Source organism: Orbicella faveolata, unplaced genomic scaffold (genome assembly GCF_042242905.1).
Source record: "Orbicella faveolata isolate gen_17 unplaced genomic scaffold, um_ofav_v1 contig_36, whole genome shotgun sequence".
Taxonomy (NCBI): Eukaryota; Metazoa; Cnidaria; class Anthozoa; order Scleractinia; family Merulinidae; genus Orbicella; species Orbicella faveolata.
The window spans coordinates 17896713-17921566 of NW_028301565.1; the positions used below are offsets into that span (position 1 = coordinate 17896713).

General features: G+C 38.1%; 2 protein-coding genes across 2 annotated transcripts; both read right to left on the bottom strand.

Annotated features, from left to right (window-relative positions):
* Positions 1-449: 449 nt before the first annotated feature.
* Positions 450-18444, bottom strand: LOC110066053 (BOS complex subunit ncln-like). The gene is made up of 18 exons (XM_020773253.2): positions 18133-18444; positions 16584-16777; positions 15588-15732; positions 12496-12590; positions 11324-11407; positions 9479-9552; positions 8368-8397; positions 7743-7831; positions 6526-6650; positions 5782-5793; positions 5452-5636; positions 4548-4635; positions 3276-3314; positions 2601-2708; positions 1954-2009; positions 1747-1800; positions 985-1063; positions 450-722 (listed from the first exon to the last, which is right to left on the bottom strand). Exons 1-18 carry the CDS (start codon positions 18305-18307, stop codon positions 657-659), a joined length of 1698 nt encoding a protein of 565 aa, XP_020628912.1. The 5' UTR covers positions 18308-18444; the 3' UTR covers positions 450-656.
* Positions 18445-20964: 2520 nt separating this feature from the next.
* On the bottom strand, positions 20965-22974 carry LOC110065991 (RIIa domain-containing protein 1-like). The gene is made up of 4 exons (XM_020773173.2): positions 22646-22974; positions 22420-22496; positions 21619-21665; positions 20965-21344 (listed from the first exon to the last, which is right to left on the bottom strand). The coding sequence occupies exons 1-4, from the start codon at positions 22739-22741 to the stop codon at positions 21256-21258; spliced, it is 309 nt and encodes a 102-aa protein (XP_020628832.1). The 5' UTR covers positions 22742-22974; the 3' UTR covers positions 20965-21255.
* Positions 22975-24854: the final 1880 nt, after the last annotated feature.

A 24854-nucleotide genomic window follows, 5' to 3' on the forward strand; every position in this document is an offset into this window, starting at 1 on the left:
AACGTTGTGCCGGGACAATAATGAGAAACGCTACCAAAATAAAACGACCGTGTAACCTTGCTCCCATGAAAAAAAAGTTTAAAAAGGCGGCTAAGGTGGTCGCTCTCTGGGGTATGAATGTCACTAAGAACAGAAGCCACTAAGAACTAAAGAGTTGATTACTTGGAAAGTCAATCTCCCATACTATGACAGTGAGTCAACAACGTCCTGTATCTGTTTTTCTTTTGAGAATTAACCTCTTAAGAGTTTTCGAGCGTCTGCTTCCTCGTAAAAAGGCTTACTACAGTTTGTCATGTTTGTCAAAAGTTGATAAGATAATTCCCGTTAAGTTCGTTTTCTTTCTTTGTTGCTGTTGGTAAAGGAGTTGCAACTGAATGGCAACTATTGCGTACCGATGTGTGACACTAAATATCATGCCAGGCAAATTTGAAAACAAGACAAGAAACCTCTGTGCTTGACACATTTATTCCATCTACTCTGCAAAAAAGGGTACTAAAAATTTGGCCGACCGTGCAGTATAACCAGACTTCATGCCACGGCTTCAACTTTACATCATGAAACGACACCAAAAGAAACCACACCATAATTGGCAGATGTAAAAGCAGTCCACTCATGATAGTACACTGGCTTTGACTTCTCCATCCCTGCTCACATGGTCACTGCTGTTTAGGCTTTAAATTCGATACTGGTCTTGGCAGAATTTCGGTTAAAATGGAGAAGTTCTGTATCAAAAACAATAAAGAAAATCTCGGTGACCTTGTTAATTAGAAAGAGCTTTGGCAAAATTGCGTTTTCTGCACGCTCTGCATGCCTGTCATACCAAAGAAAATTATCCATAGGCCTCCGAAGCGTCCAAAGGGCTACTCCGACGAAGTGCAAGAGCTATGCACTGCATTTATCGGTAAAGTCAAGAAGATTTGCGTGGATGGATGGCAAGGAATGGTCGTAAACCATACTTATTATAAGAAATAAGAACACACTTACCACAAGGGCCAGATAGAACACACCAAGATACGATGCAATGCCAAGGGCAAGAAACAAGTCAAATATGGCTGGCTTCACCCTACAACAAAATCACAAGATGTTCACTTCGATGCTTCACAATGAAAAGGCACCATGCTTAAATTTGATTCCTTGCAAATAACCTGAAAAATATCATGAAAGGTTATGACTGAAAAAAAAACATAAAACAAAGCAAAACATGCCTACACATATGTTGAACGAGTGGCTGACAACGCAATAATTGTGTTAGAACTACAAAGTAGATGATGTTATTCCATAAAAAAAAGTACCTCTGGCTTTTTCATTCACACTGATGGAGATCAAAATAATACATTTCTGGTCCTGTTTCTGGTATTACAAGTTCCTATCACGCTTCACATTTTATGGCACAGGTTTAGGTACAAAACCACCCTGAGGGGTTATGACCGGTTGTGCACCCCTCCACCTCCCAGCCATACTCTTTTCCTATTTCCCCCTAGCCCACAAGTGCTTAGGTGTGATTCGTAGCTGCTGTGAAGGAAAGGAGACTCGCTCCTTCCTGAAGACCAGTCTTGTGGGAGCGGTGGAAACACCTACCCAAGAGAATGAATTTGACAAAAAGCACCAAATTCAGTTTTTAACTACTTTTATGGCTAGTTTTGTACACAAAGTCACCTCTAGTCAGCCCAGGAACACACCTAAATTTAGAATAGTGTCCTATTTGAAGGTATGCTATTTGCCAAAGACGTAATGATCAGTTCTTACCTATAGGCAAACATGGTCGTGTCTGGCCTGTCATAAAACACAAATTCAGGGTCCCTGCAAAAGTTGGGTACATAAACTTTGAAATTTTTTAAGAGTTTTAGGGTTTTGCATTGTACACTTTCATTGATGGGAAAACCACAAGTAAGTGACATTGACGGCAACATCATTATCACTACTTATTGTTTTTTTCAACACTACAGTCCTCACCTTTTATCAGCTTTAGCTGAGACCCTCTTTACATCCTTGACATATTTTGAGAAACTCTGTTAACATAAATAAACAAATTTTAAGTACAGAAAAAAAAGCAAAATTGAAAAGGTGCTGCTGGATTTCAAAACAAAATAAGCACAATGCTCTGGTGGTAGCCCCTCAAAAAACCTTGCAACTCTACATCTATGATTTCAATGGACCTTTTTGGCAATACAGCAGTCATTTTGAATTCTGTTGTTTCAAGTAACTATTATGGGATGCTCAGAGAGCAAATTAGTAAGTATTTGCCCCCTGAGTATCCCATAATAGCCATTTGAAAAGGAATTACAATTCAAAGTGGCCACTGTATTGCCAAAAGTGGATGCAATGAGGTGTTGATGAAATTAATAAAATATGAAAACTTTTTAAGCAAATTCACAAGTAGAGGTAGAATTATCACCATTTAGTGCCAACCTCTCAGTAGTAACAAAAGAAATGTACGGCAATTAGTAAAGGAAATTTACACTCTAGACTTGCAAACACTTTCAACTCCAACTTACAATATATATTGGCCAACGTTGAGCAAAAATTAATTTCAAAATGCATGTATCAATCATGTCTCAACACAAAGTCTGGCAGCTGAAAGATCAAATCAACTTTTATACCTGTTCTAGTCCTGTAAGAAATGGATGATCCTTATGAAACAACTGAGCCGCACGTGCTTGTGAGCCTAGGTAATCCATCCAGGTTTTAACAAAATGTGAATCTACAGCCTAAGGAAAACAACTAGCGTTATCACAAAAATATGTGTACCTCAAAATAAATTTTAAAAAAATTGGTAATAAGGTAAAACATGGTAATAAGGAAGTTTAGAGTGACAAATGAACTAGTAAAATACCAATAAATGACCACATTGTGGACAAAAACTGCAGACTACTGAGGTTTCAACATGGCATAACAAATAAAGACGTTAGTGCTTTCAAGGAAGGCAAAGATAATTCATTAAGTAAACTAAATAAATAAATAAATAAATAAATAATATTATTACAATATTTAGAGAGGAAGCCACATCAAACTTAGCTGGTTTCATGCGGGTCCTCTATCCTGGTCAAATTGGAATTTAGAGAAGTTGGTTTTTGTGGAGGGAGGAAACCACAGAACCTGGAGAAAACCATTGGAGCAAGGCAAAAACCAACAACAAACTTAGCCCACATATGACACTGGGCCAGAATCAGACCCACGCTACTTTGGAGGGAAGCAAATGCTCTCACCACTGTGCCATCCGTGCCACCATTTCATGGCAACATACTTTCCAACAGTAGAGGATTCCTTCTACTCACCATAGAAGCACTAAAGATTCTCATATTCTTTGGAAAACCCTACAAAACATACAAAGGAATGTTACCAGATACTGTGTAGGTTTAGACTCTACTTCATACTCCTAAAAACATTCGGTAAGCATCAAGTAAAAGTCACATCTGTGTTACGGTAAAAACCCCTCTCTTCAAGAGCAAAGATTTGTCCAGGTTAGGCTAGAAAGGTTCTTATAGAATTAGATGTGTATATGGGTTATTGACCAAGTGTGACGTCAAGAAGGCTGGAAATTGGCCAAGTTCTTTTTGTGCATATTTATAGACCGAGAAGGAGTCGAGGACCATAAACATGCAAAAAAAATGAGGCCAATATCCAGCCATATTGACTGAATAAGCTTAGTCAATAAAGGATTTATTGTTACTGAAAGAGAACACTAATTTCTTGCAGCAAGATAGTACCTTCTTGCCCACCTGGGTAATCACAGCACAGGATTCGGTTCATCTTGTCCACTCACAGACCAAACCATATAATAAATGTAGGTCACTACTGAGAATTTAAGCTATTGACATGTAGCTTCTTACAAAGGTACTTATTTTCTTAGAGGCAAAGGGGGTTAATATTTACTCTTATGTACAAGAAAAATATAATTATGTCTAAGAGTAAGGAAATACTGCACACACTCTGCTTTGGATACCCTGATTGATTTTAGGGTTCTTCTCACGTCAACAAAATTAACCCAGCTCAGATCACCCACATTCATGCCTGATACAAAAAAATACTTGTCTCAAGTTCTAGCTTCTACAATATCTTATATAGTGCGGGTTTCAATTATCAACAGTAATTTAATTCTAGCCTACACAATCTAAATCGCCGGGTTCTTATTGGTGTGTTTCTAGTGTGCTTGAAGTATAATCATTCAAACCAAATAAGAAAATTAAAAGAAGAAGAAAAAAGAAGAAGTTATCAACCAGTCCTTCAATTATTATAATGCAACTCTATGGGCTGGTGACCTTACAACAGCTTGCAAGATACAAAATCAGTCCTTCAAAGAAGTGTCACATAAGTTAAATTATTGCAAAGTTCTCTTCCACTCAAGACTACAAATCTGTACAAGAGTGGCTTTTGACAAAGCTGTTGATCTCCTTTCTCCCCTCGGCTCAGATGAGGTACCATGTTTCCAAACTGAGTGCAATTCATGGAGAAAGGAACATTGAAACTTACAAGTGCATGTGACTGCCAAAGTTAATAACAAGAAAACAGTAATCAGAATTCATTCACCTAAGGCATAGGGGGCTCACCTTTGTTGTTAAATTAAAAATATGCCTAGCAAGAACTTCAGCAATGAATTCTATATTGCGCTCTAATTTGTTATCATTCTCAGATGACCTGAAACAAGATGGATAGAAAAGACTTTTGATACACACACACACGGATGCCATAATGTTAAAACCAAAAATAGAGTTTCAATAATCATTAAGTTCTGTGTGACCATGCTTTCATGTTCACATGTTACTCTTTATTGTACTGTGAAGATGATTGTTACTTTTCAGTCTGTTCTTAAATTCTCAGTGTGTGAGCACACAAAACCCACAGAGCAGTAGCCTTACAATGTATGAGGTACTGTTTATTATACTACTATGTAGAAAGTGAAGCCCACAGGAAAATGGAAGTAAAATCTTGTCAAAACAAATCCAGGGGAAACAACTGTAGGTTGGTAGTCTGTCCACAGACTTTATTTTGGCTACAAGTTATTTTTCTTCAAGTGTGCAAGATCGAGCGCAAAATGCGAAGGCAGCCACCAAGCAGATGCAAAAAATTTAAACTCTAGGGCCACCCCTTGCATTCAGACTTTTTCAAATCCCCTGCAGTTGATACTTCTGTTTGCAATCCTGACAAACTAAAGACAAAAAAGAGGGTGTGTGGACAAACTACATGTAGGTTTGAGCCACTATGAGGTTTGAGAAATGGAGGGTTCAAGAAATCAGGATTCCACCATAGTTTCATGTGGTATTATTCTGTATGCCAAAATGATTAAAATCCTGGTTCAGTATGTCACATTCAAATGAAAGTTTCATGTACTTAGCAGGAAGGTCATTTTGAGTTTTCTCTTTTTAATATTTTGAAAATGAAATTGGGTGATGTTCTCCAATTATGAACTTTAGAAATTAAATGTAGGCAAGAGGCCATGTCAATAAACCCCACCTAACATCAAAGATTGATGATCTTCCTAAGACTTGAGGGTCTTCAAAGTGAGACAGAGTTCCAGCAGGAAGACGCTGCGTGTGAAGTGAAAACCTCTCATGCTCCCATGACAATGTTTCTTCAGCCAAATTGATTTTCTTGTGTATCATAGTAAAGTTTACTTCTTTGAAAATAGCTTCTGCTACCTAGTAATGAAATTAGAAAGTTTCATTTTAAATATTTACACTGTAAACTCTACACAGTCACATAAAAAAGCAACAACAGAGATTTCTTTAAAAATATGCCGGTATTAACACAATAAATCACAGCATCTGCATCAGTCTCTCTTACCGTTTTGAATTCCTGTGAAATGAATAAGAGTAATGCCTTATTAGTAAAAGCAATGCCATTTTTAAAAGCTTTGTTCTGCATCATAAAGGTTATGTCTGCACATGAGCCAAGTCGCCCACCAGGCCACAACTTATCCTAGTTTCTGTAGCATAAAGCAACTAAGGGTATTTCTACTCCCCCCTGGATGGGGTCCTAGGCCATCGCAGGGTTACCCTGGGCAGCATTAAATTCGCTGGTCCCCATTAATACACCTGGGTGGAGAGAGGCACTGTGAGTGTTAAGTGTCTTGCTCAGGAATGCAACACAGTGTCCCTGGCCAGGGCTTGAACCTGGACCATTCAATCTGAAGTCAAGCGTACTAGCCATGAGGCCAATGCATCTCCACCTGCATCATAAAGGACCACTTCAATATGCGCCAAAATGATAATGCAACAGACAACACGTAGTGTAGCTAGTATGTTCAATATAAGTTTACACAACTGTATCTTCTTATCATTCTCTGTAGTTCAAATATATGAACTTTCATATATTCACTTGTATTCTTCACCTTCTACGGGTATATTACAAACTCACAAAGTGGCCAGCTCCCAGTTAGCTTGATAGCTCAATTGGTAGAGCACTGCACGGATATCACAGAGGTCATGGGTTCAAATCTCATTCAGGCTTTAATTTCACAACTGCTTGAGTTGTGTGCATAACTGCAATGATCAATCATACATGTATCTTCACAAGTTTACACTGTACCTCAACTAAGGCAAATGCAGGAGTTCCTTCCTTTGGAGGTTTGGAGACATGCAGAAACAACTGATCTGTGTTTGCAATACTATCCAGACATAACACATAGTCCACATCACTGAGCACACTTGTCTCTGTTGAGAAACAAGAATATAAACAGGTTAGGGCTATCACAGCTACTGACAACAAGCATTATCTAGACACTTGACTAAGAAAGCAAACAACTTTGTTTGTGCCTTTGTAAGTTACCTAATGCTTGAAGTGCCAGATAATTTTGAAAAGGTGTCTGAGTGCTCCTTTTCACAACATGTTAACTCTTTGTAGGGCAAGGCTTAGCTCAGTGATCGGTACGTTGCTATTCCTTTGAGTGTTGCACTGTTTGTTTTGCTCATTGATTTGTACTTACATGTACATGTATTGAAGTTGAGCATTTACTGGCAAAATGAGAATGAGCTTGAGTCAAGGGTTTAAGGACAAAGGTTAATTAAAATATATAAATTTCTTTACTTAAAGTTAACTGTATTTAGCACTGGTGTACTAACTGGGGACCATGTAAAATATAAATACACAAACATTACAAATAGAACATAATATTATGAATCCTAACTGAAGGGAGGCTGACTATTTGGCTATTTACATGATGCAGTCAAGGAGTTGAACTCAGGGCTACTGAGAAATGAATTCTTATAGTGGTAGGGTGGAGGATTTGAACCAGGAACCTCCAGCTTTCAAATCCAACACTCCAAACTACATGTACTCAGCCATGTCACCTTCACTTCTTGCAGTTGCTCACAAAAAAGTGGATCAAATGAGTGCACGCTCTTTACAACTCTAAAGAAAATGTTTGTCAATAGAAGGTTTACATTTGATGATAACACACTGGATTCAAAAAGAGAAGCTGTGACCCCAAGAGAGCATCAAGCCACCTGAGAGTGAGAGTATGAACTCATGACAAGTGTTGTTCATATTTTGGCCCAGGCTTTACAAGTAGACATACATGTGCTAAATGGAAGCACAGATGAATATTAAAAAATTCTCTTGAGATGATTTACCAGTATTTATTTGTATCATTGCTTCTTTTAACATGGATTAGTAGTTAGTAAAAAAAAATAGTTTATCACCTTATGGGTCTAAGCAATGCTACTTTGCATCTACAAAAGTGGGAAATAAAGTATTAGAGAATGTTACAAACTACAAGGTGGGAGAAAGTAAACTAGTGCACTAACCAGGATTGTCCAGATTGTCTTCAAGCCATCTCTTAGTACCTTGGTAATTAAATTTTCCACCACCAGAAAGAAAGAACACCAAATTGTATCTGTTTGTTGTCAAGATTGAATTAATAAATACAAAACAGAAATAACTATATTATACTTGTGATAAAATTCTGTTGATGGATAACCAATGATAGACTGGGGTCCCACTTAGGAAGGTTCTCATACTCCTGCATGGTCACATTATGGCACAGACAGTGGAAAAAGCTCTGGTACCTACATGTAGTAAGCACCACTTTGGTATTAAAAAAGATTTTCAGGATTGCCATTAACTTTCAATTCACCTGTAGCCTTGATCTTCACACCCATAGCAAACTTGTTTCTTTTGGGTGAATTGTATACACTACCAGCAAGTTCACCCTTAACATCAAGGGCCCATCAAACATACTCAGCTGTAGCAGCTGTTAAAGGTTACGGCCCTTATCAACAGCCCTGGATTTTCACTGACTGTATTCCAGAAATCCTACATTAAATTAACATTTCTGTTCACAACAGTTATCTGATTAAGTATGAAAAAGTATCAAGCACGAATAAATAATGTATTACATGTACGAATTAAATGTGTCCTTAAAAAGGATACCTTGCTTGCATTCTAGGATCTGAGTACAATCTGAAAATTGAAAGTAAAGGTCATTAACAAATGCAAGAATTTCAAGGAAACAAGACCTACAAACAAAAGGCAATGTCAAAAACTTTAACGCAGCTTTGTTTTCAGATTATCCATCCTTTCTACATTAGTTATTTTCCAAACTTATCTTGTTATGCAGAAATGTCACCAATGGGACAAAGAGGATTAGATGATAATACTAACTACGTCACAATCATATTTTATGGACAGTGGACAGGATAAGTTCAGAAAGTCCGTATTGTTTGTTTATTTGTTACCAACTGCACTGACGTTAAAAACACTGATATTGGAAGAGATTTAAATATCAATCACTCTATGGAGTTCAGCTGAATTTGACAGATTGGATTAGAAATACATGTACATGTACAGTGTATATGTGCAACACCACAAAAATTAAAACAATTATATGGCAATCGTTGCTGACATCACTATCTACATTTTGCCTGATTAGCATATAACTGTGTGTACAAAGGGCATCATGAAATATACAGCATATATTGACTCCAAACAGTTATTTTATAAAGAGCTTGTTAAACTTAGTGATAAGTGAACGTTTTAACTCTTCAAATGTCACATTGTAGGAGATATTACCCCTCAAAAATGGCACTTTTGGGGTGTCAAAAGCACTAATGAGCCCATACCTGGGTAACAGTTTCAGTTTTTAAACCTGCATGCCACCAAAAGTATCTAATACAGCCAACACAAAATTCTTTGAAACAGTTAAACATGCCAAGTCCTTCAGTACTCAGAACTGATTTAATTTCTCTAGCTTGAACAGACTGAATTGCTTCTACTAATGAGGAAAATATTCCAAACAAAGATTTCCCTTTGAAAACCATTCTATCTTTTGCAGTTAATTTTGCAAAGTTCTCTTCCACTCAAGACAACACATGGCACAAGAGTGGCTTTTGACAAAGCTGTTTAATCTCCCTTCTCCACTTGGCTCAAGTGAGGTACAGTGTTACTAAACTGAGCACAGTTCATGGAGAAAGATTGTGCACTATAGTGATAAGTTGAATAAAACATTCTTGACTACTTGTCATGATTGAAATTTCTCATTGACCTTGAAAACAATCTTGCTAATTCCAGAAGAGCAACAACTCCACTACCATTGTCATCTGATCCAAATGAAAGACTCTACAAAAATATAATAAGTTTGCATACAGGTTACACAAGGAGTGAGAATGTAACATTTACATGCTTAAATTAATCTTCTTTCTGATGATGTACTGCCAGCTATTATGGACAAAACTTAGAGAGGAGGTGGTGTAACTTGCATTTCAGACCTTGCTAAATGTGATGTTTACATGTAATAACATACATGTAACAGAAACTGTATGTTAATAATTTCATGAGAGAAATCTATAAATAATGACAACTTCACACTGCTTTAAGTGTGTACTGCAAATTCTGCGGTCGTTGAGTATTCATATAATCCGTCTATTGTTCTTACTCATCACTTATTCATAACGAAGTTCTGCCAAAAACATGGCATGTTTCCGAAGACTGCGAACTCTTTGATGTAGGTGAGACATTTTCTTTTATTTCACAGAGAAGAAATAAAACCCTAAGGACTACATATGATAATGTCTGCTTGATAGATTTTAAATTCATAGGATGTGCGCCACAGCTGGTGCCACCATTTTTGCCAAAACAGCAGACTGCCTTTTCGCATAAGCTCCCAAAGGAAGCTTGCCTGACGGCAGGGAAAATTATTTAAAAACAGCTTTGCAACACATTACAAGTGTGTTAAAATAAATTGAATACAGAAACAAACCAGATATTTTTATCGATAGAGAGAGATTTTGTTTCAGTGGATTTTCACCACAGAATGACCAGAAACATTGGTCAATATCTATGCTCTCAATGAAGTCTTTTAAAAGTTTTAAATAGCTTACAAGCATCGTGCTTAACTACCAGCAGTAGTTAAAGGAAAATTTCAAATCCATTAAGTGACCTGGACATTCACCATGCATTGAAAAACAATCCTGATGCATGATTCCAAATGTGGTCCCATTTGAATTAACAATGGCTGCCGCTAGCGTCCCGTGAACAAAACAGCTCCTTCAAGATCTCTTTTTAAAGCTCTCAATATGATCTGTATTCTCAGTTACATAAGCTTAAGTTACATACAGTGCAAAGAAACTGAATCCATAAAATGACTTCAATGACTACTTTGAGTTCATTCACACATCACGAACAAAAGGATACGTTCACAAGTCGTTCACTCATGGTCACTCTAATTGTGCTATTAGTGAAGTCTTTTGAAGTTGCTTGAGCATTGTTGAGGTTTCCTTCCAAAATATCTCACCTTTTTAAAAACTGAATAAAACCAAACGTATTCAAGACACTTTTGGACACTACCAAAAGCAATGCCCAAAGGAATAAACTAAGCCTTCAAGCTACTGTACAACATCTGGCAGTTTAAGCCATTTGAGAAAGACACACTTACAGCAGCGTGGAGTTGTAATGTATAGACTGAAAGGTCTGCTTTATTCAGTGTTCCAGATGAGTGAGGGTCTCAGGTCAAAAACCTGACAAGGTCAGCTATGTGACTCAACAAATTAACAGAAAGTTCATAATGATTTGGGGGAGCAGTGGGAATTGACCAGTTGGAATTCGTTATTGACGCCCTGCCTTGAAAACTTATCTGGAACCCATGACTGCTACTATAGTACTTACGTTGCTCTTACAAGAGGGGGCCAACATGGCAGATGCTAAATCAGCCTTGTAGTTTGCCGAGTTTTATGGCCCTTGATGTAATTTTTTATGGTCACATTGTTCCTCCTTACATCTATAATCTCCATCTTTATTTTGTTGTTTGCAAGAAAACTGTTTGTCATTTCAACAAAATTTAACAAAAACAGCCAGTATATATACAGGTATTACGACTTGTGTTTCCACTTACTGGTGCCATCCCAAACGCATCATAATGAGTGACAATGGCAATGGTCGGAAGCTGCTCGTCGATTCCAATTCCAGACAACTTCCCCTAAAAAAAAGACGGAATTTACAAGTAAACACTGTGGCTACACACTACATGTATACAGTCACCTACCAGGTAGCACAGACTTCCTATTGAATATGTCATTTGGTCTTTTACTTTTATTCAGCTTCTTATAAGAGCACTCCCTAGTTTCATACTTTCATAAGTTTCATCAGAGTGAATTGTGTTCAATGGACTACAGCCCTGGTTAAAAGTATTGGGACAGTTTGCACTTTTGCCAATGTATGGTCTTTCTGTCCACCTCTCTCTCCCACCCCCCAACACAATGTTGATGTTGATTCATCCATATTAGACCCACTAATCCAACATTTGGTGGGGGGGTGGGGGGGGGGGGGGCGGTTGGCAAATTAAATAATGACTTCCCACTTCAAAATAATGCGTGCCCGAGGACTTTTGACCTGGATTGTGGATCAGAATTTTCCTCAGAGGGTGAGATGCACTATACCAAAAGTATGTTGTACAGTGAAAAAATGTTGCAAAGTTCTCTTCCACTCTATGCAACAAATCTGAAAGAGTGGCTTTTTGACAGAGCTGTTAATCTCCTTTCTACTCTCGGCTCAGGTGAGGTACAGTGTAACCAAACTGAGTGTGATTCATGGAGAAAGGGATTTAATAACATATTCTTATGGGTAAATTACAAAATTCCTGCAGATGTGACTGACACTTTGATGGAAAAGAACTTCTGGTCAGACCAAAACAAGGTTAAAAAAGAACCACTTCCCAAGCACAGGACCAGGGGTTTCATTAAGGACTTCACTCTGGTAGTGGGCAACCTTGTTTGCAACAATCTACCCTTCTCCTCAGAAATTATCTTTAATTAATAATTATCTTTAATTAATAAGTCTCTTGACAGGTACACATACAAGGGTAAACAGACCAAAATAAAAACCCAAACTACTATATAAATATGTGTATGCATGTACATGTCTGTTATGGCCTAAAATGCTTGTAAACTACATGAAAACTCTATGGATGGCACATGGCTACACTTATGTGGGGGTCTCATGCACTTCTCTAACCCATACCAATACATACAATAATATCACATCAAAAACTGCAGACATTATCAATACCTGTAGACTTGTAATAGCCATATCTTTAATCTGTTTGGCTTCTCCCACACTCACAACCATTTGATAACCACTTGCAGAAGCCACTCCAAGTAAAGCTAGATTAAAAAAAAGAATTAAAAGTAGCATAACTCTTGTAACAGTAAACACAGGGGAGGTGTATTTTTGACAGGGTGTGGTTACACCTTTAATGTCAGGAAGTTATAAAATAATGACAGTTAAACTTGTTGAAACACTGATCAAAATGATTAAGAGCAGCTTCGCCTAAATATCAACTAGACTTGGAAATAGCGAAAAAATCGAATTTCTTCAAACTCGCCCAGAATGAAGCCCTATGGGCACTAGTTACAAAAAGATCGTTTTGAGTTCGATAAATCAAAAATTATTTTTTTCCACAATTTTTTCGTTTCGATGCCCCAAATCGGCCAAAATCCATCGAAAATGAGCGGCATATTCAGAGGCTTGTAAACTCAAAAGCAAAAATCTTCATTACAAACTGATTGCACGTCGTATTTGTACTTCCTTTCTTGTCTATTTAAAGCTAAATAGATCGTGATTTGATTTGCACTTAAATATTTGACGAATTTTTTAAGTTAACGACCCAAGACAGCTTTACAAGAGGTCTACATTTAGCCTATTTTCAAATGCTAAAAAGGCGTTCTGGTACACGGCTTTTCCCAAAACGACTAGTTTGGTCTGAAAGAGCATTGTTTCTTCTTCAAATTAGTGAAATAAACGCTTCGTTATTTTGAAACAATTTCTAGTGATATCTCTCCGAAACCATGATTGCAAGAAACTATTTCCAGATATGAAATCTTGCAGGGTCAAAGATGGGGCTAAAGGGCGCATTTTGACACAATAACTTTGTTTGCTGAGAATTGAATTGCAGTCAATTCCAGTGAAATTTGCAAACTTGACGCATGTTAGCCGATACTTACCTGAATATTTATATTTATATTTATAGAAGAGTCGTCTTCTAGGATTAACCTTCAAAAGAAGCTGGACCCCGATTGGGAAACCTCTAAAAGAAGAAATGTGTAATATTCCGTAACCTACCCGATGCTATAGATTCCATGCACATGCCAACCGCATGTTTGTCGTAAAATCAACTGAACTCCACTGACAGTTTCCATGGGCAACCCCAAAATAAACAATCCCCAAAAATGTAAAGTGAAATTGGCTGTCTTGATGAACAGTTAGAAGCTAGAGTCAAGTTCCATTACCTTTAAAAAGTGCTTGATTTTATTTGTTTGCGTCGACTTTGTTCACTACTCTCACATTCGAATGCCGCGAATCGGTCACGCCAAAACGGTGCAGACCGTGCAGACTGCAGACACTTGTTTGGGCTTTTCATTGTGACTCCTTTTTTTGGGTCTAGTTACAAAATAGTGTTAAATATATCTGAAAGTGTGTCATTTAGCCACAGTCTGCACAAGCGCAGTATTTGACTTTTGATTCAATAGACAAATGCGTACAAGACTTTGTATGGGAAACTTACTCAGTCTGTACGGTCTGCAGTGTTTTGGCATGACCGATACTATGCGGTATTCGAACGTGACAGTAACTACTGAGTGAACAAAGTAGAATCAAGCACTTTTAAAGGGTAATGGAACTTGACTCTAGGTTTCAACTGTTCATGAAGACAGCCAATTTCACTTTACATTTTTGGGGATTGTTTATTGTGGGGTTACCCATGGAAACTGTCAGTGGAGTTAAGTGAGTTTTACGACAAACATGCGGTCGGCATGTGCATGGAATTTAAGCTAATTTATAGCAGCGGGCAGGTCACGGAACATTAACCATTTCTTCTTTTAGAGGTTTCCAAATCTGGATCCAGCTTCTTTTGAAGGTTAATCCAAGAAGACGACTCTTCTATTAATATAAATATTCAGGTAAGTATCGGCTAACATGCGTCAAGTTTGCAAATTTCACTGGAATTGACTGCAATTCAATTCTCAGCAAACAAAGTTATTGTGTCAAAATGCGCCCTTTAGCCCCGTCTTTGACCCTGCAAGATTTCATATCTGGAAATAGTTTCTTGCAATCATGGTTTTGGAGAGATATCACTAGAAATTGTTTCAAAATAACGAAGCGTTTGCTTTTCTTCCGGGTTTTCTTGCAGTAATCGGTTTCATTACCCTCGGGTCAAAGGTCACGTTTTCAGGACGAAGTGCTGCATTTAGTTCGCTATCTCAGCGCTCGCGATTTTATTTACCCAAAAATTTTATTTCACTAATTTGAAGAAGAAACAATGCTCTTTCAGACCAAACTAGTCGTTTTGGGAAAAGCCGTGTACCAGAACGCCTTTTTAGCATTTGAAAATAGGCTAAATGTAGACCTCTTGTAAAGCTGTCTTGGGTCGTTAACTTAAAAAATTCGTCAAATATTTAAGTGCAAATCAAATCACGATCTATTTAGCTCTAAATAGACAAGAAAGGAAGTACAAATACGACGTGCAAACAGTTTGTAATGAAGATTTTTGCTTTTGAGTTTACGAGCCTCTGAATATGCCGTTCATTTTCGATGGATTTCGGCCGATTTGGGGCATCGAAACGAAAAAATTGTGGAAAAAAATAATTTTTGATTTATCGAACTTAAAACGATATTTTTGTAACTAGTGCCCGTAGGGCTTCATTCTGGGCGAGTTTGAAGAAATTCGATTTTTTCGCTATTTCCGAGTGTAGTTGATATTTAGGCGAAGCTGCTCTTAATTTGTGAATGAATTTACCAATATCACTGGACAAAGTTGAGCAAAACATTGTGATTTGGAAGTGGTGAGCAGATTAATAATTATTTGCCAAAGCCAAAGGCCAAGGCAAATAATTGATCTGTGAGAGAGACACTGACAAATCATGTGGTGAGCTCTTGGTCAATGAAAAGGAAGAAAAAAATACATCAAATGATAATTCCAATTGTTTCACAGCTACATGTACAGTCATAATAATAACTGTAACAGACTACATGTAACTTATGTTGCAAATTAATTAAGCTCTTGCAAAGTGCTATCGTGACACAAACTGTCATCCTTTAAATGATAAGCATCTCCTCTGAATGAAACACACCGTAAAATGAGCATGCTAAATATTTGTGCATACCTTCAAATGCTGACCCAGCCTGGTCACTAGTGACAGCTGTTTTGATATCATCATAAATTTCAGTTAGCTCTTTGTCTTCATAAGCAAAATATACAGCTACAGGCACCTCAACAGTTAAAAGATCTCTCTCCAGCTGCTGCCACTCCTATACAATACCAACATTACATGTTGACAAAGACTGTTTGTATTTATCCAGGACAGACATGTAAGCCAAGTAATAACCACAACCTACAGGTACATGTACATGCACTGTAACAGTACTGAGTACTGAGAGAATTGCAAAAATATACCGGTACCTTGACTTTTATAAAGAGCGATAACAGATCCAAACAAAAGAGAACTCATAATAAACATTTATGATTTCTCTGGGTTATTAAGGACAGATGTCTGTAACCGGGAAGGGGTGGGGGGGGGGGGGTGCAGGGTCGAGGCTAGGCCTTCCATTTTATTAAAAAAAAAATGGAAGGTCCACTTTTCGGATTATATTTCTGCCATTGTGGCAGATTTGGTCAAATTGCTCAATTAAAAAAGTGTAGCTGATATGGCAAGTCGCATGTAAATAGCCACCTACTGAATCAGAAGTGTTAAGATTATTACAGTATATCATCACAGAGATCTACCTAACTAGAGATCACATTATAGACAAGGCCTTTAAAAATGTAACAAATCATGCCATTTTCTAACTGCATGTACATATATAATGTGATAAAATTGTAGCAACGTTCTCTTCCACTCAAGGCAACAAATCTGCAATCAAGAGTGGCTTTTGACAAAGCTGTTAGTCTCCTTTCTCCTCTCGGCTCTAGTAAGGTACAGTGTTACCGAACTGAGTGCAATTCATGGAGAAAGGAATTCAGGTTGATAACATGAAATTCAAACTCTTATCTTTTTCCTCAAGTTTGAATCAGTACATTACAAAACTTAGCACTGTTGCCAACTTCGGTACAGCAATTCTGTTTATAAACCAATTGTTGCATCTTTAAAAGTGTTTTTTACCTCCATTTGTTCGAGGGAAGCAACAGATGTGTTCTTTGGAAGCAGTATTAGCATGGCTCCTGCCCCTAAGGATTGAACAGCTTCTTTAAATCTCTCAATAGTTAGGTCTGACAACCTTGTCACCACACAGCGTCTTGTTAACATGTCAGAGGTCATGGGTCGTGCCTCCATGTTCACCAATGAACTACGAGAGCCTGGAAGAGAAATCCATGTCAATCGATTTAGTATAATAATTGATAGTTTATGAATTCAGTCAACCCAGCTGTTGTTTTGAAGGGAACTCTGCAAATTTGTGCAACAATGTTCTCATATTGATAGACAGTTTACTTGAAGCCGCTTTTATCCTTCCATTAAATTTTTCTAGAGTAAGTTAGCAAGTTTCAAAATTGAGTTTTGACAAGTTCTGGTTTTCAAAAAATTTCCCCTATAAAATAAAACAGAGACAACCCTTTGCAAGTTACCATCCCAAATGCTGTAGGGTCACTCATAGTAAATGGTTTCTTACGACAAGTACGACAATAGGGGCTTTAAATTTTGGGTCATAGCATGTAGTCATTTCCAAGGCCCAATTCACCTCAAATCATCAGCCCTAACATTAGCTGCAGTGTGGTTGTCAATGAGAGGTTCTAACTACAGTGATTTGACAAAATTTAGCATAATTTGTGAAAAGCGGTCATTTACAGGACTTTGAGAAAGTGGTCATTTACGGGATGTAGTCACACAGGAGAGGTGGGTACTACATCTATGCCAAGTCTCCTGGATATAGACCTACATGTATGTAAGCTCTCAGTCTTGTGTACCACTCAACAAGTGTCCCAAGCAAGCATAAAATAATTTTTCACGTATATTTTGGCCAGTTTTTTGGGAAGCTTTGCGATATTTCGACGCATTTTTGGGTTTGAATTTATGGAGCTCTGCTTTGAACAACTGTTTTTAGGGTGGAAAAGGTAAAATTGGCCATCTCCCAGATTTCAATTATTTTTTTGTTGGCATCTCTTTGGCCATACCGGGAGGTTTTACTGGAACACCACCACTGTTTGAACTAGGGGGCTAATAATAATTACAATCCATCAAATATTTTTCTCACGCCTGATTAGTCTAAACACGTCAAGTGACTGAATCTTCCACAGCTAAAACTGGGGAATATTCAAGAATATTCCCCAATTTTCAAAACTGCATGCGTTGCGAAAAAGATTTGAAGAATAATAAACACAATAGCCTCCATTTGGGGCGAAAATATGCTCGGATATTTGTCCTTGGACATTATCTGTTCCTCAAAGCTCATAGTTTTCCTCAAGCTACACTCTCGCAAAAATGTTTGATTCTCAGAACAGATGATGTCCACGGACAAATATCCTAACATATTTTCGAGCCAAATGGAGGCTATTGTTTATTTATTTCATGGCAATTACTGCCATATAATGTGACATTCACTCAGACTTACGTACTATTAAAGGAGAAGTGCGTCTTTGAGCAAAATTCAGGCACTCTATGACTAGTTATTAAATGCACTAAAAATAACTTTATCATTCTATGGTGAATAACTCACCACTTTGAGTCTGGTGTAGGTCAAATTGCTGCATTCTAAACACGGGAAACTCGTGCGCCGCCATGACAGGTGATGAGGGCCCACTAAGAAGAACAACTGGCACCACAAACAGGACTGATAAGGAGACAGGAAAGTTCCTGAACAGCTCCAGAAAATCAGGGACGTTCTCCCACATATTTTTTTTCTCAATAAATAACAAAAATTCACAAGCTTTTGTTGTAGTGCGTGCCCACAAAGGTTCCAACGATTCGCTACGCTCACGAGTTCTCACTGGTTTTCACGAATGCTGAACATCTTCGACCGAGCACGTGTTGTTACGGGTAAGCGGTCATTTCATTAGACCCAGTCTCTCTTCACCTCTCATCCATTTTGGGGTGTAGAAGTATAGGGGTGGGGTCACGGTTTTTTTTTTTTTTGTCTAAAATAAGTTCTGTTCCAGATCATCAGACAATTTTTCTGTTAAACTCTGTCAGTGGTGTGAAGATAACAATTCTTTGCCTGGTTTGAACTACTGAGCATTTTGTTTCTGCGGGAGCCCCTGGTTTCCCCCATTTTTTCTTTTGTTTTTAAAATTTCCTGAATGTCTCCATGTTGATCTTTCTATTTAGCTTAGTAATAGTAATGGAGGAGACTATGACTTCACTGAACTGTCAAAAGTTTCAAAATACAGCATTGCATGACTGATAATAAGTGTGACGCTTAGATCGATCTCTGACAGTGAAGTGACATCACAAATTTAACACAGAGTCAATTCCAGCAGTGCCCATCCCCTCCCGGGCAACCGCGGGGCATTTGCTCACGTTATCAGTCCCGGGGGTGGGGCATTCACAATTTTATCGCGGCCCGGGGGCTGGGCATTTGCGTACCCCGGGGCGAGCCCCGGGCATTTGACACACGTGTTTTCGAGAGTGCCCTGGATAAAGACGAGGAGTTTGTCGAACAATAGCTTGTCCGTCAGGGACTAGAGAAACTTGTAGATGTTTTTAAAGGTATGTTTTCTCAATTTTAGATTTTTCTTCATTACTTGTAAGCATATAAATATAAGCGACAAGGTGTATGACGTACAAGGTGAACTATATTTTGTTCATCACAAACAATCACTGACGTGAACACGACTATTTCGCTGCATTTCGCATTCAAAACTAGCCTAGCATTTTTTAAATTCATGAAAGTGGAGTTAAAAGTGGAGTTAAGGTTTGCGAATTCAAATGGTGCGATCTTCAAGACAGATCTTGCGAGCTTAAAATACAATGCATGATCACTAAAATGCGTTGATTCTTCACAGAAAAAGTAGCCTGCGAATACAGGCACTTATCATGGCTCGCGGCTGGGGGCACGTCCGCCGGAATTTCAGCGCGGTTTTATAATATTATAATAAATTGTCCAAAAGCTTCCTGACTTTTTCGTCGTTAAAAGACTTTGAAATAGGTTTTAGAGCAGTACGAATTCACGTATTGTTGTCCTTGAAGTCTTACCGTTGCATTAAAATACTGAACAGTTGAACGTTTTATTCACTGATTAATAAAAAAAAACTGCAGTGTTGGAAAGCGACGATCCCGGGGGCGGGGCATTTGCCCTCTTTCTTCGTCCCCGCCCCAGGGCATTTGGACAGCTTATGTGTTCCCACCTAGGGGAATTTACCCAATTTTTAAAAAAAAAAATGCTAATGCCTGGGAGTTAGCCCGGGGAGGGGGCATGGGCACTGCTGAAATTGACTGATGCATAAACCCAGCTTTTAGTCTGAACTACATCATGAAAACTTTAAATGTAAGACCCCAACTTTCCCTAGTTTGTCCAGAGCGTTTTTTTTTTCTGCTTGTTATTTTTCTTCAAGCATGGGAGAAAATGTCTACTTTTGTCTTTCTCTGGACGCCACCCCCCCCCCCCCCTCACACACACACACACACACACACACCTGCCTTAGGGTTTGACTCATTCATATCCTCAATGGTTAAATAGCTGAGCTCCTGCATGCCAAATCCATGCAAGCGGAGCCCCATACCTTACAAAATTTGGTAACCCATCAATCTCAGAAATTTTGGTTGTCACGCAACTGTCCGTACGTACGTCCATATGCCAAGCCCCAATGCCCCATACCTTGAAAAACAAGAGAGTAGCACCATTACCATAGGTACATCTTTGATACTGGACATCCATGTTATAGTTAATTGACAGCTGTCAAAACAAGGTATCTGCTGACCAAGAGCTCATCGAGGTTGTGTGTTTTTGTTGACCGCTGACCAGGTACTGGGTTTTCGATTGGGTCACAGGCTCAAGCCAAGTTATTACTCTGGGGAAGAGGGAGGGAGTACATGCAATTTTGGCGCAAATTAAACTCTGACACATTGTTGAATTTCCTTCCGATATATTCCTTGCACAATCGTCTCTTGATACATCTACAATCTTGGGTACACTCATTAGGTATCGTTTGTTAAAATGTAACTAGAAAAAATACTGAAACCTCACACTGAACAATGATATGCTCACAATTGATCATATTTTGAGTTTCTGATCCCAGGAAAAAATGTCCTCTTTTCATTTATGGTTAATTATTTAATCAGGAGCTCTGCTTTTAGGCTTGGCTAAATCTATATATCATTTTTCTTGTGATCTCGACATACTGTAGACAAGATACAGGGTCTGTGGACAGACTAGGGTTTCCCACAGGAACTTGCCCTTAAAAAATAGCTTTGCCAAACGCGTGTTTACTAACAAACGGAAGCATCATCCTTAACATGATTATGGGGAGACATTGACCCCTACTATTAGAACAGCAACTTCACATTGTCTACATAATTTACAACAGATACAGTGGTAACAAAACTAAATGAATACTGTTCATTTTTTTATTCATACATGTACAGCCTGAGTCACATCTATTTATTTAATATTTACAACTGAATGCAAAAACAAATAAATAAATAAAGCTAGTTTATAGTATAACAGGTAGAATAGAAAACTAAGAAATTATTTGTTTTCTATCATGTCCTGAGAGTTGCAGACCGAAGAGTTGCAAACAACCAGGCTACAAATTATATTATCAACTTCTTATCATCAGTGAGTCTTAAAAACTTATCTTATAGGCTCTGGCATGCATGGGTTTTCTGTAAAATTATTCTAACTTTATGGTCTGTTTGTCTTTTTGATTCTGCTGTTCAACTCTGCAACTTGTGCTTCCACCTTGCTGTTCAATTCTGGATCTGAAAAGTATTCTATAAAAGTAATAACAATACGTAAAAAATGTTGTTAGCAGTTACAGTTTTTTAAAGGTTGGCAAATAGTCTTTCAAAAAACACCAGTCTCACAGAAATGTGAACCAAATTTTACCGGTATTTCCATCAAATGTATTTTGTGACACCTTCTTGGGGACTAGAAGTCTTGGGATTGCAGAAGGTCTATAGTAACCCTCGTTATACAGCCAGTGTTGTCACTTACAAGGATTGTAAAAGATACTACAGTAATTCCTGTACAAGCCCAGACACTTACTTGATGCAAATTCTCTAACATTTTCTGGTCTCTCTCGCAAGATACTCCTGTGAATCAAATTCAGTCAGAAACAATAATACGTAAATGACTCAGCCCCATGGGAATGTCCATCTACATCTATTTTTAAAGGGGGAGGTAGTCTGTATACGAGACAAGTGGCCCATCAGGCTGGAGCTTATCCCAGTTTCTGTAGTGTGAAGTGACTAGGAGTATTTCTACTCCCCCCTGGACGGGATGCTAGTCCATTGCAGGGCTACTCCCAACATTAAGTTTGCCATTACCCATTTATACACCTGAGTGGAGAGAGGCACTGTGAGAGTAAAGTGTCTTGCCCAATGGCCAAAGCTCAAACCCAGGCCGCTCAATCCGGAGATGAGCACACTAACCACGAGGCCACTTTGCCTCCCTATTTTTAGGGTCTTCATATATTATTGTATACATGCAAAGCCCAACCAGCAATCCAACTATCAGCCCAAGTAAACAGAGCTCTCTTTTCAAACAGAACGGCCAAGGGAAGGGCCGAGCCTGATACCGAGTCTGATAGTTGGGTATTAGTTGAGTGACTGTGACTTATTTTACACACAGGTGAAAGTAGATGCGCCATTTATTTTCTTCGAGCTTTTACAAGTTTATCAAAGAAATGTAAGGAAGTTAAACTGGGTTATAAGGAGACCCAAGGATCTTATTTCATCTCTGATTTTCCCCAGTCTATCCGGGAGTTTATATATGAATGAGGTTAAACTAAAAAATTATCAAAATTTCTTAACTTCCACCGCCCCATTAGTTTTAAAAAGCACTCACCCTAAAAACCCCGTCAGAAGACAGGAGACCTCCGGGTGTCCTCTCAAGTATTTTTCATTTGCAAATCTCGTGTTGATCTGAGAAGGTGTCAAAGAATAATTATTAAGCTTAGGCTCAATGTTGATCGATAGGCTAGGTCTACTACAGTAGTGTAAATTGTAGCCTTATTAACATACGTCTCGGTTCACTCCTATTTCGCACTAACGAAGAACGACAACAAGGTTACCTTAAAGTCATTAAGCTTTTGCTGTTGCTCTGGTGTTAACGCTCCAGCATCATTTTGTTCCATACCGTTTATGCCGAACATTTGTTTTTCCTCCATGTTCGATGTTTGCTGTTCAACTCTTTTATAGTTTGAGTCGGTTGTCGCGGTTATATCCCGTTTGCCGCGGTTATATAAATTATTATCTTAGCAGCAAGATAAAATCCTTCATTTGAATGGAATGACAAAATAGTGTGCGAAGGAAGAGAACGACAAGCGATTTTTAAGTTGTATTTTTGACAATATTCCTTCACGTATCCAAGTTGCTTAGGAACCGCGTCAAACATAATTATTCCTTTCCAGGGTGGGGTCAAGGAGTTGACTTTATCCTCGGTACGCTAGCGAATGACAACTTTGTCAAAATCTCGCCTAACGGCTCCGGAAAGCCCTCGGGAATTTATCAGAATCATGACAAAACGTGCGCGATAATATTTCCTTATTTCACTCCTCACATTAGATTACCCATACAAAAATCAACATCAATAAGCAGCTGCAATAAGTTTCCGCGGAATTGAACTTGGTAAGAAAGAAAGATTATTTCTGTCTCTGCAACAAGGAGAATAGGATAAAAAAGATTTCGCTCACAGCGAATGTTTAGCGTTTTTACCGGTATGCTATACTTTATTGATTATTTTTTTATTATTTTCAACAGCTTGTGAAAACAACCTTTCATCCAAGAAATATTCACAGTCATGTTCTTCTTTTCCTGTGACAAATGCGAACGGCAGAATAAAAAGAACAGTGAAAAGAAAAAAAGAACATGTAAAGAAATAGGATGCGATTAGTTACAGCCACAGCCATCACTGTCAAGAACTAGAACCTTTTTTAATCACAACGTACCTTCCGGCCTTTTATTGGTTAAAACTTTAATTTAGCCTGGTATACCCGGCATTGATTGGACTCCTGCAGAGCTTTATCTCAAAATTCATTATTTTGACAACCATATGCACCTAGGGTTAATTACACTTCGAATAAGTACTTCGGGCTCTCCATTTATAATTCTACCTTAGTGACCTGGCGTTATTCGGTGCCTAGCGTTTAATCAAGATCATACTTCTCCAAAATGCTTTACGTGACTGTTCAGTTTATTTAATTACGCAAAAGGACGGCAGAGGTGGGGGGGGGGGGGGGGTAGTGGAGGGACGCATTAAGAGGAAATGCCCAGAAACGTCAATCAAAGCGTGGCCACGGTCAAAATTTAACTTACCTTTGTTTCGAGTTTATAGAGAGGTATTTATGAGTTTTAAAAGGTTTTGGGGTTCGTTTTTCTAAATACCGCTTACTTTCAAGAATAATAAAAAACAAACTGCGGTCAAAAACGTAACAAAACAACACATGTTGTAAAAACCTTGATTTGAAAACTTGACGTCTCGTATCCTTCTACATACATCATCAGAAGTATAAAACGGTTTCCTCCATCACAAAAATTTAAACGAGAAGACTAGTACCTAATAAGGAAAACCGATACCTAATAAGGAAAGAAATGACAATGGATATAAATGAAATAAACAGACTTAAAATCTCCTGAAAAAAAAAAAAACAAAATTGCCTAGCTAAGAAGAACTTTCTCACAGCCAACATTTTCATTTAATACTGGTTGCAAATCCCGAATCAAGTAATTAAGTCCATTATAGCCCAATTAAGTCCATTATTTAATCTTTTCAAAACAAAACAAAAATAACGTTCACCAAAAAATAAAAATAAAAAAAAAAAACAAAAAAAAAAACAAAAAACAAAAAACCAGTCCCGCTACCGGGGGATCAACGCCATGCCCTTCCAAACCGAAGCGCGGAAATGTAACCACTGGGCTACAGGGGGACTCCTTGAGTTGGGTAGCAAATTTGACGCTACCTATATGCACATGAAATGCAGTTTTTATTGACAGGCTAACCTTCCATTGGCAAATGTGCCATGAAAAAATGACAGAGCTTTGCTCAGTTATACAGTTCTTTTAAGGCCATTATTTAAGGTTTTCAAAACAAAACAAACTGATAACGTTTAAGAAAAAAAAAAAGTGGACAAAAAAAAAAATTTGGAGTCCCTCTGCGGCTGAACGCCATGCCCTTCCGAACCGAAGCGCGGAAATGTAACCACTGGGCTACAGGGGGACTCCTTGAGTTGGGTAGCAAATTTGACGCTACCTATATGCACATGAAATGCAGTTTTTATTGAC

What these genes read in the sequence shown, in the direction of transcription:
- LOC110065991 (XM_020773173.2), bottom strand. Translation starts at nt 22,741, where the DNA reads ATGGAGGAAAAACAAATGTTCGGCATAAACGGTATGGAACAAAATGAT. An exon ending in AAAAGCTTAATGACTTTAAG is followed by an intron (nt 22,497 to 22,645) that starts GTAACCTTGTTG and finishes ACACCTTCTCAG; the next exon opens with ATCAACACGAGATTTGCAAA. An exon ending in CTTCTGACGGGGTTTTTAGG is followed by an intron (nt 21,666 to 22,419) that starts GTGAGTGCTTTT and finishes TTTGATTCACAG; the next exon opens with GAGTATCTTGCGAGAGAGAC.
- LOC110066053 (XM_020773253.2), bottom strand. Translation starts at nt 18,307, where the DNA reads ATGTGGGAGAACGTCCCTGATTTTCTGGAGCTGTTCAGGAACTTTCCT. An exon ending in TTAGCAAGATTGTTTTCAAG is followed by an intron (nt 8,398 to 9,478) that starts GTCAATGAGAAA and finishes TTCAATTTTCAG; the next exon opens with ATTGTACTCAGATCCTAGAA. An exon ending in TGTTCTATCTGGCCCTTGTG is followed by an intron (nt 723 to 984) that starts GTAAGTGTGTTC and finishes TTTTTGATACAG; the next exon opens with AACTTCTCCATTTTAACCGA.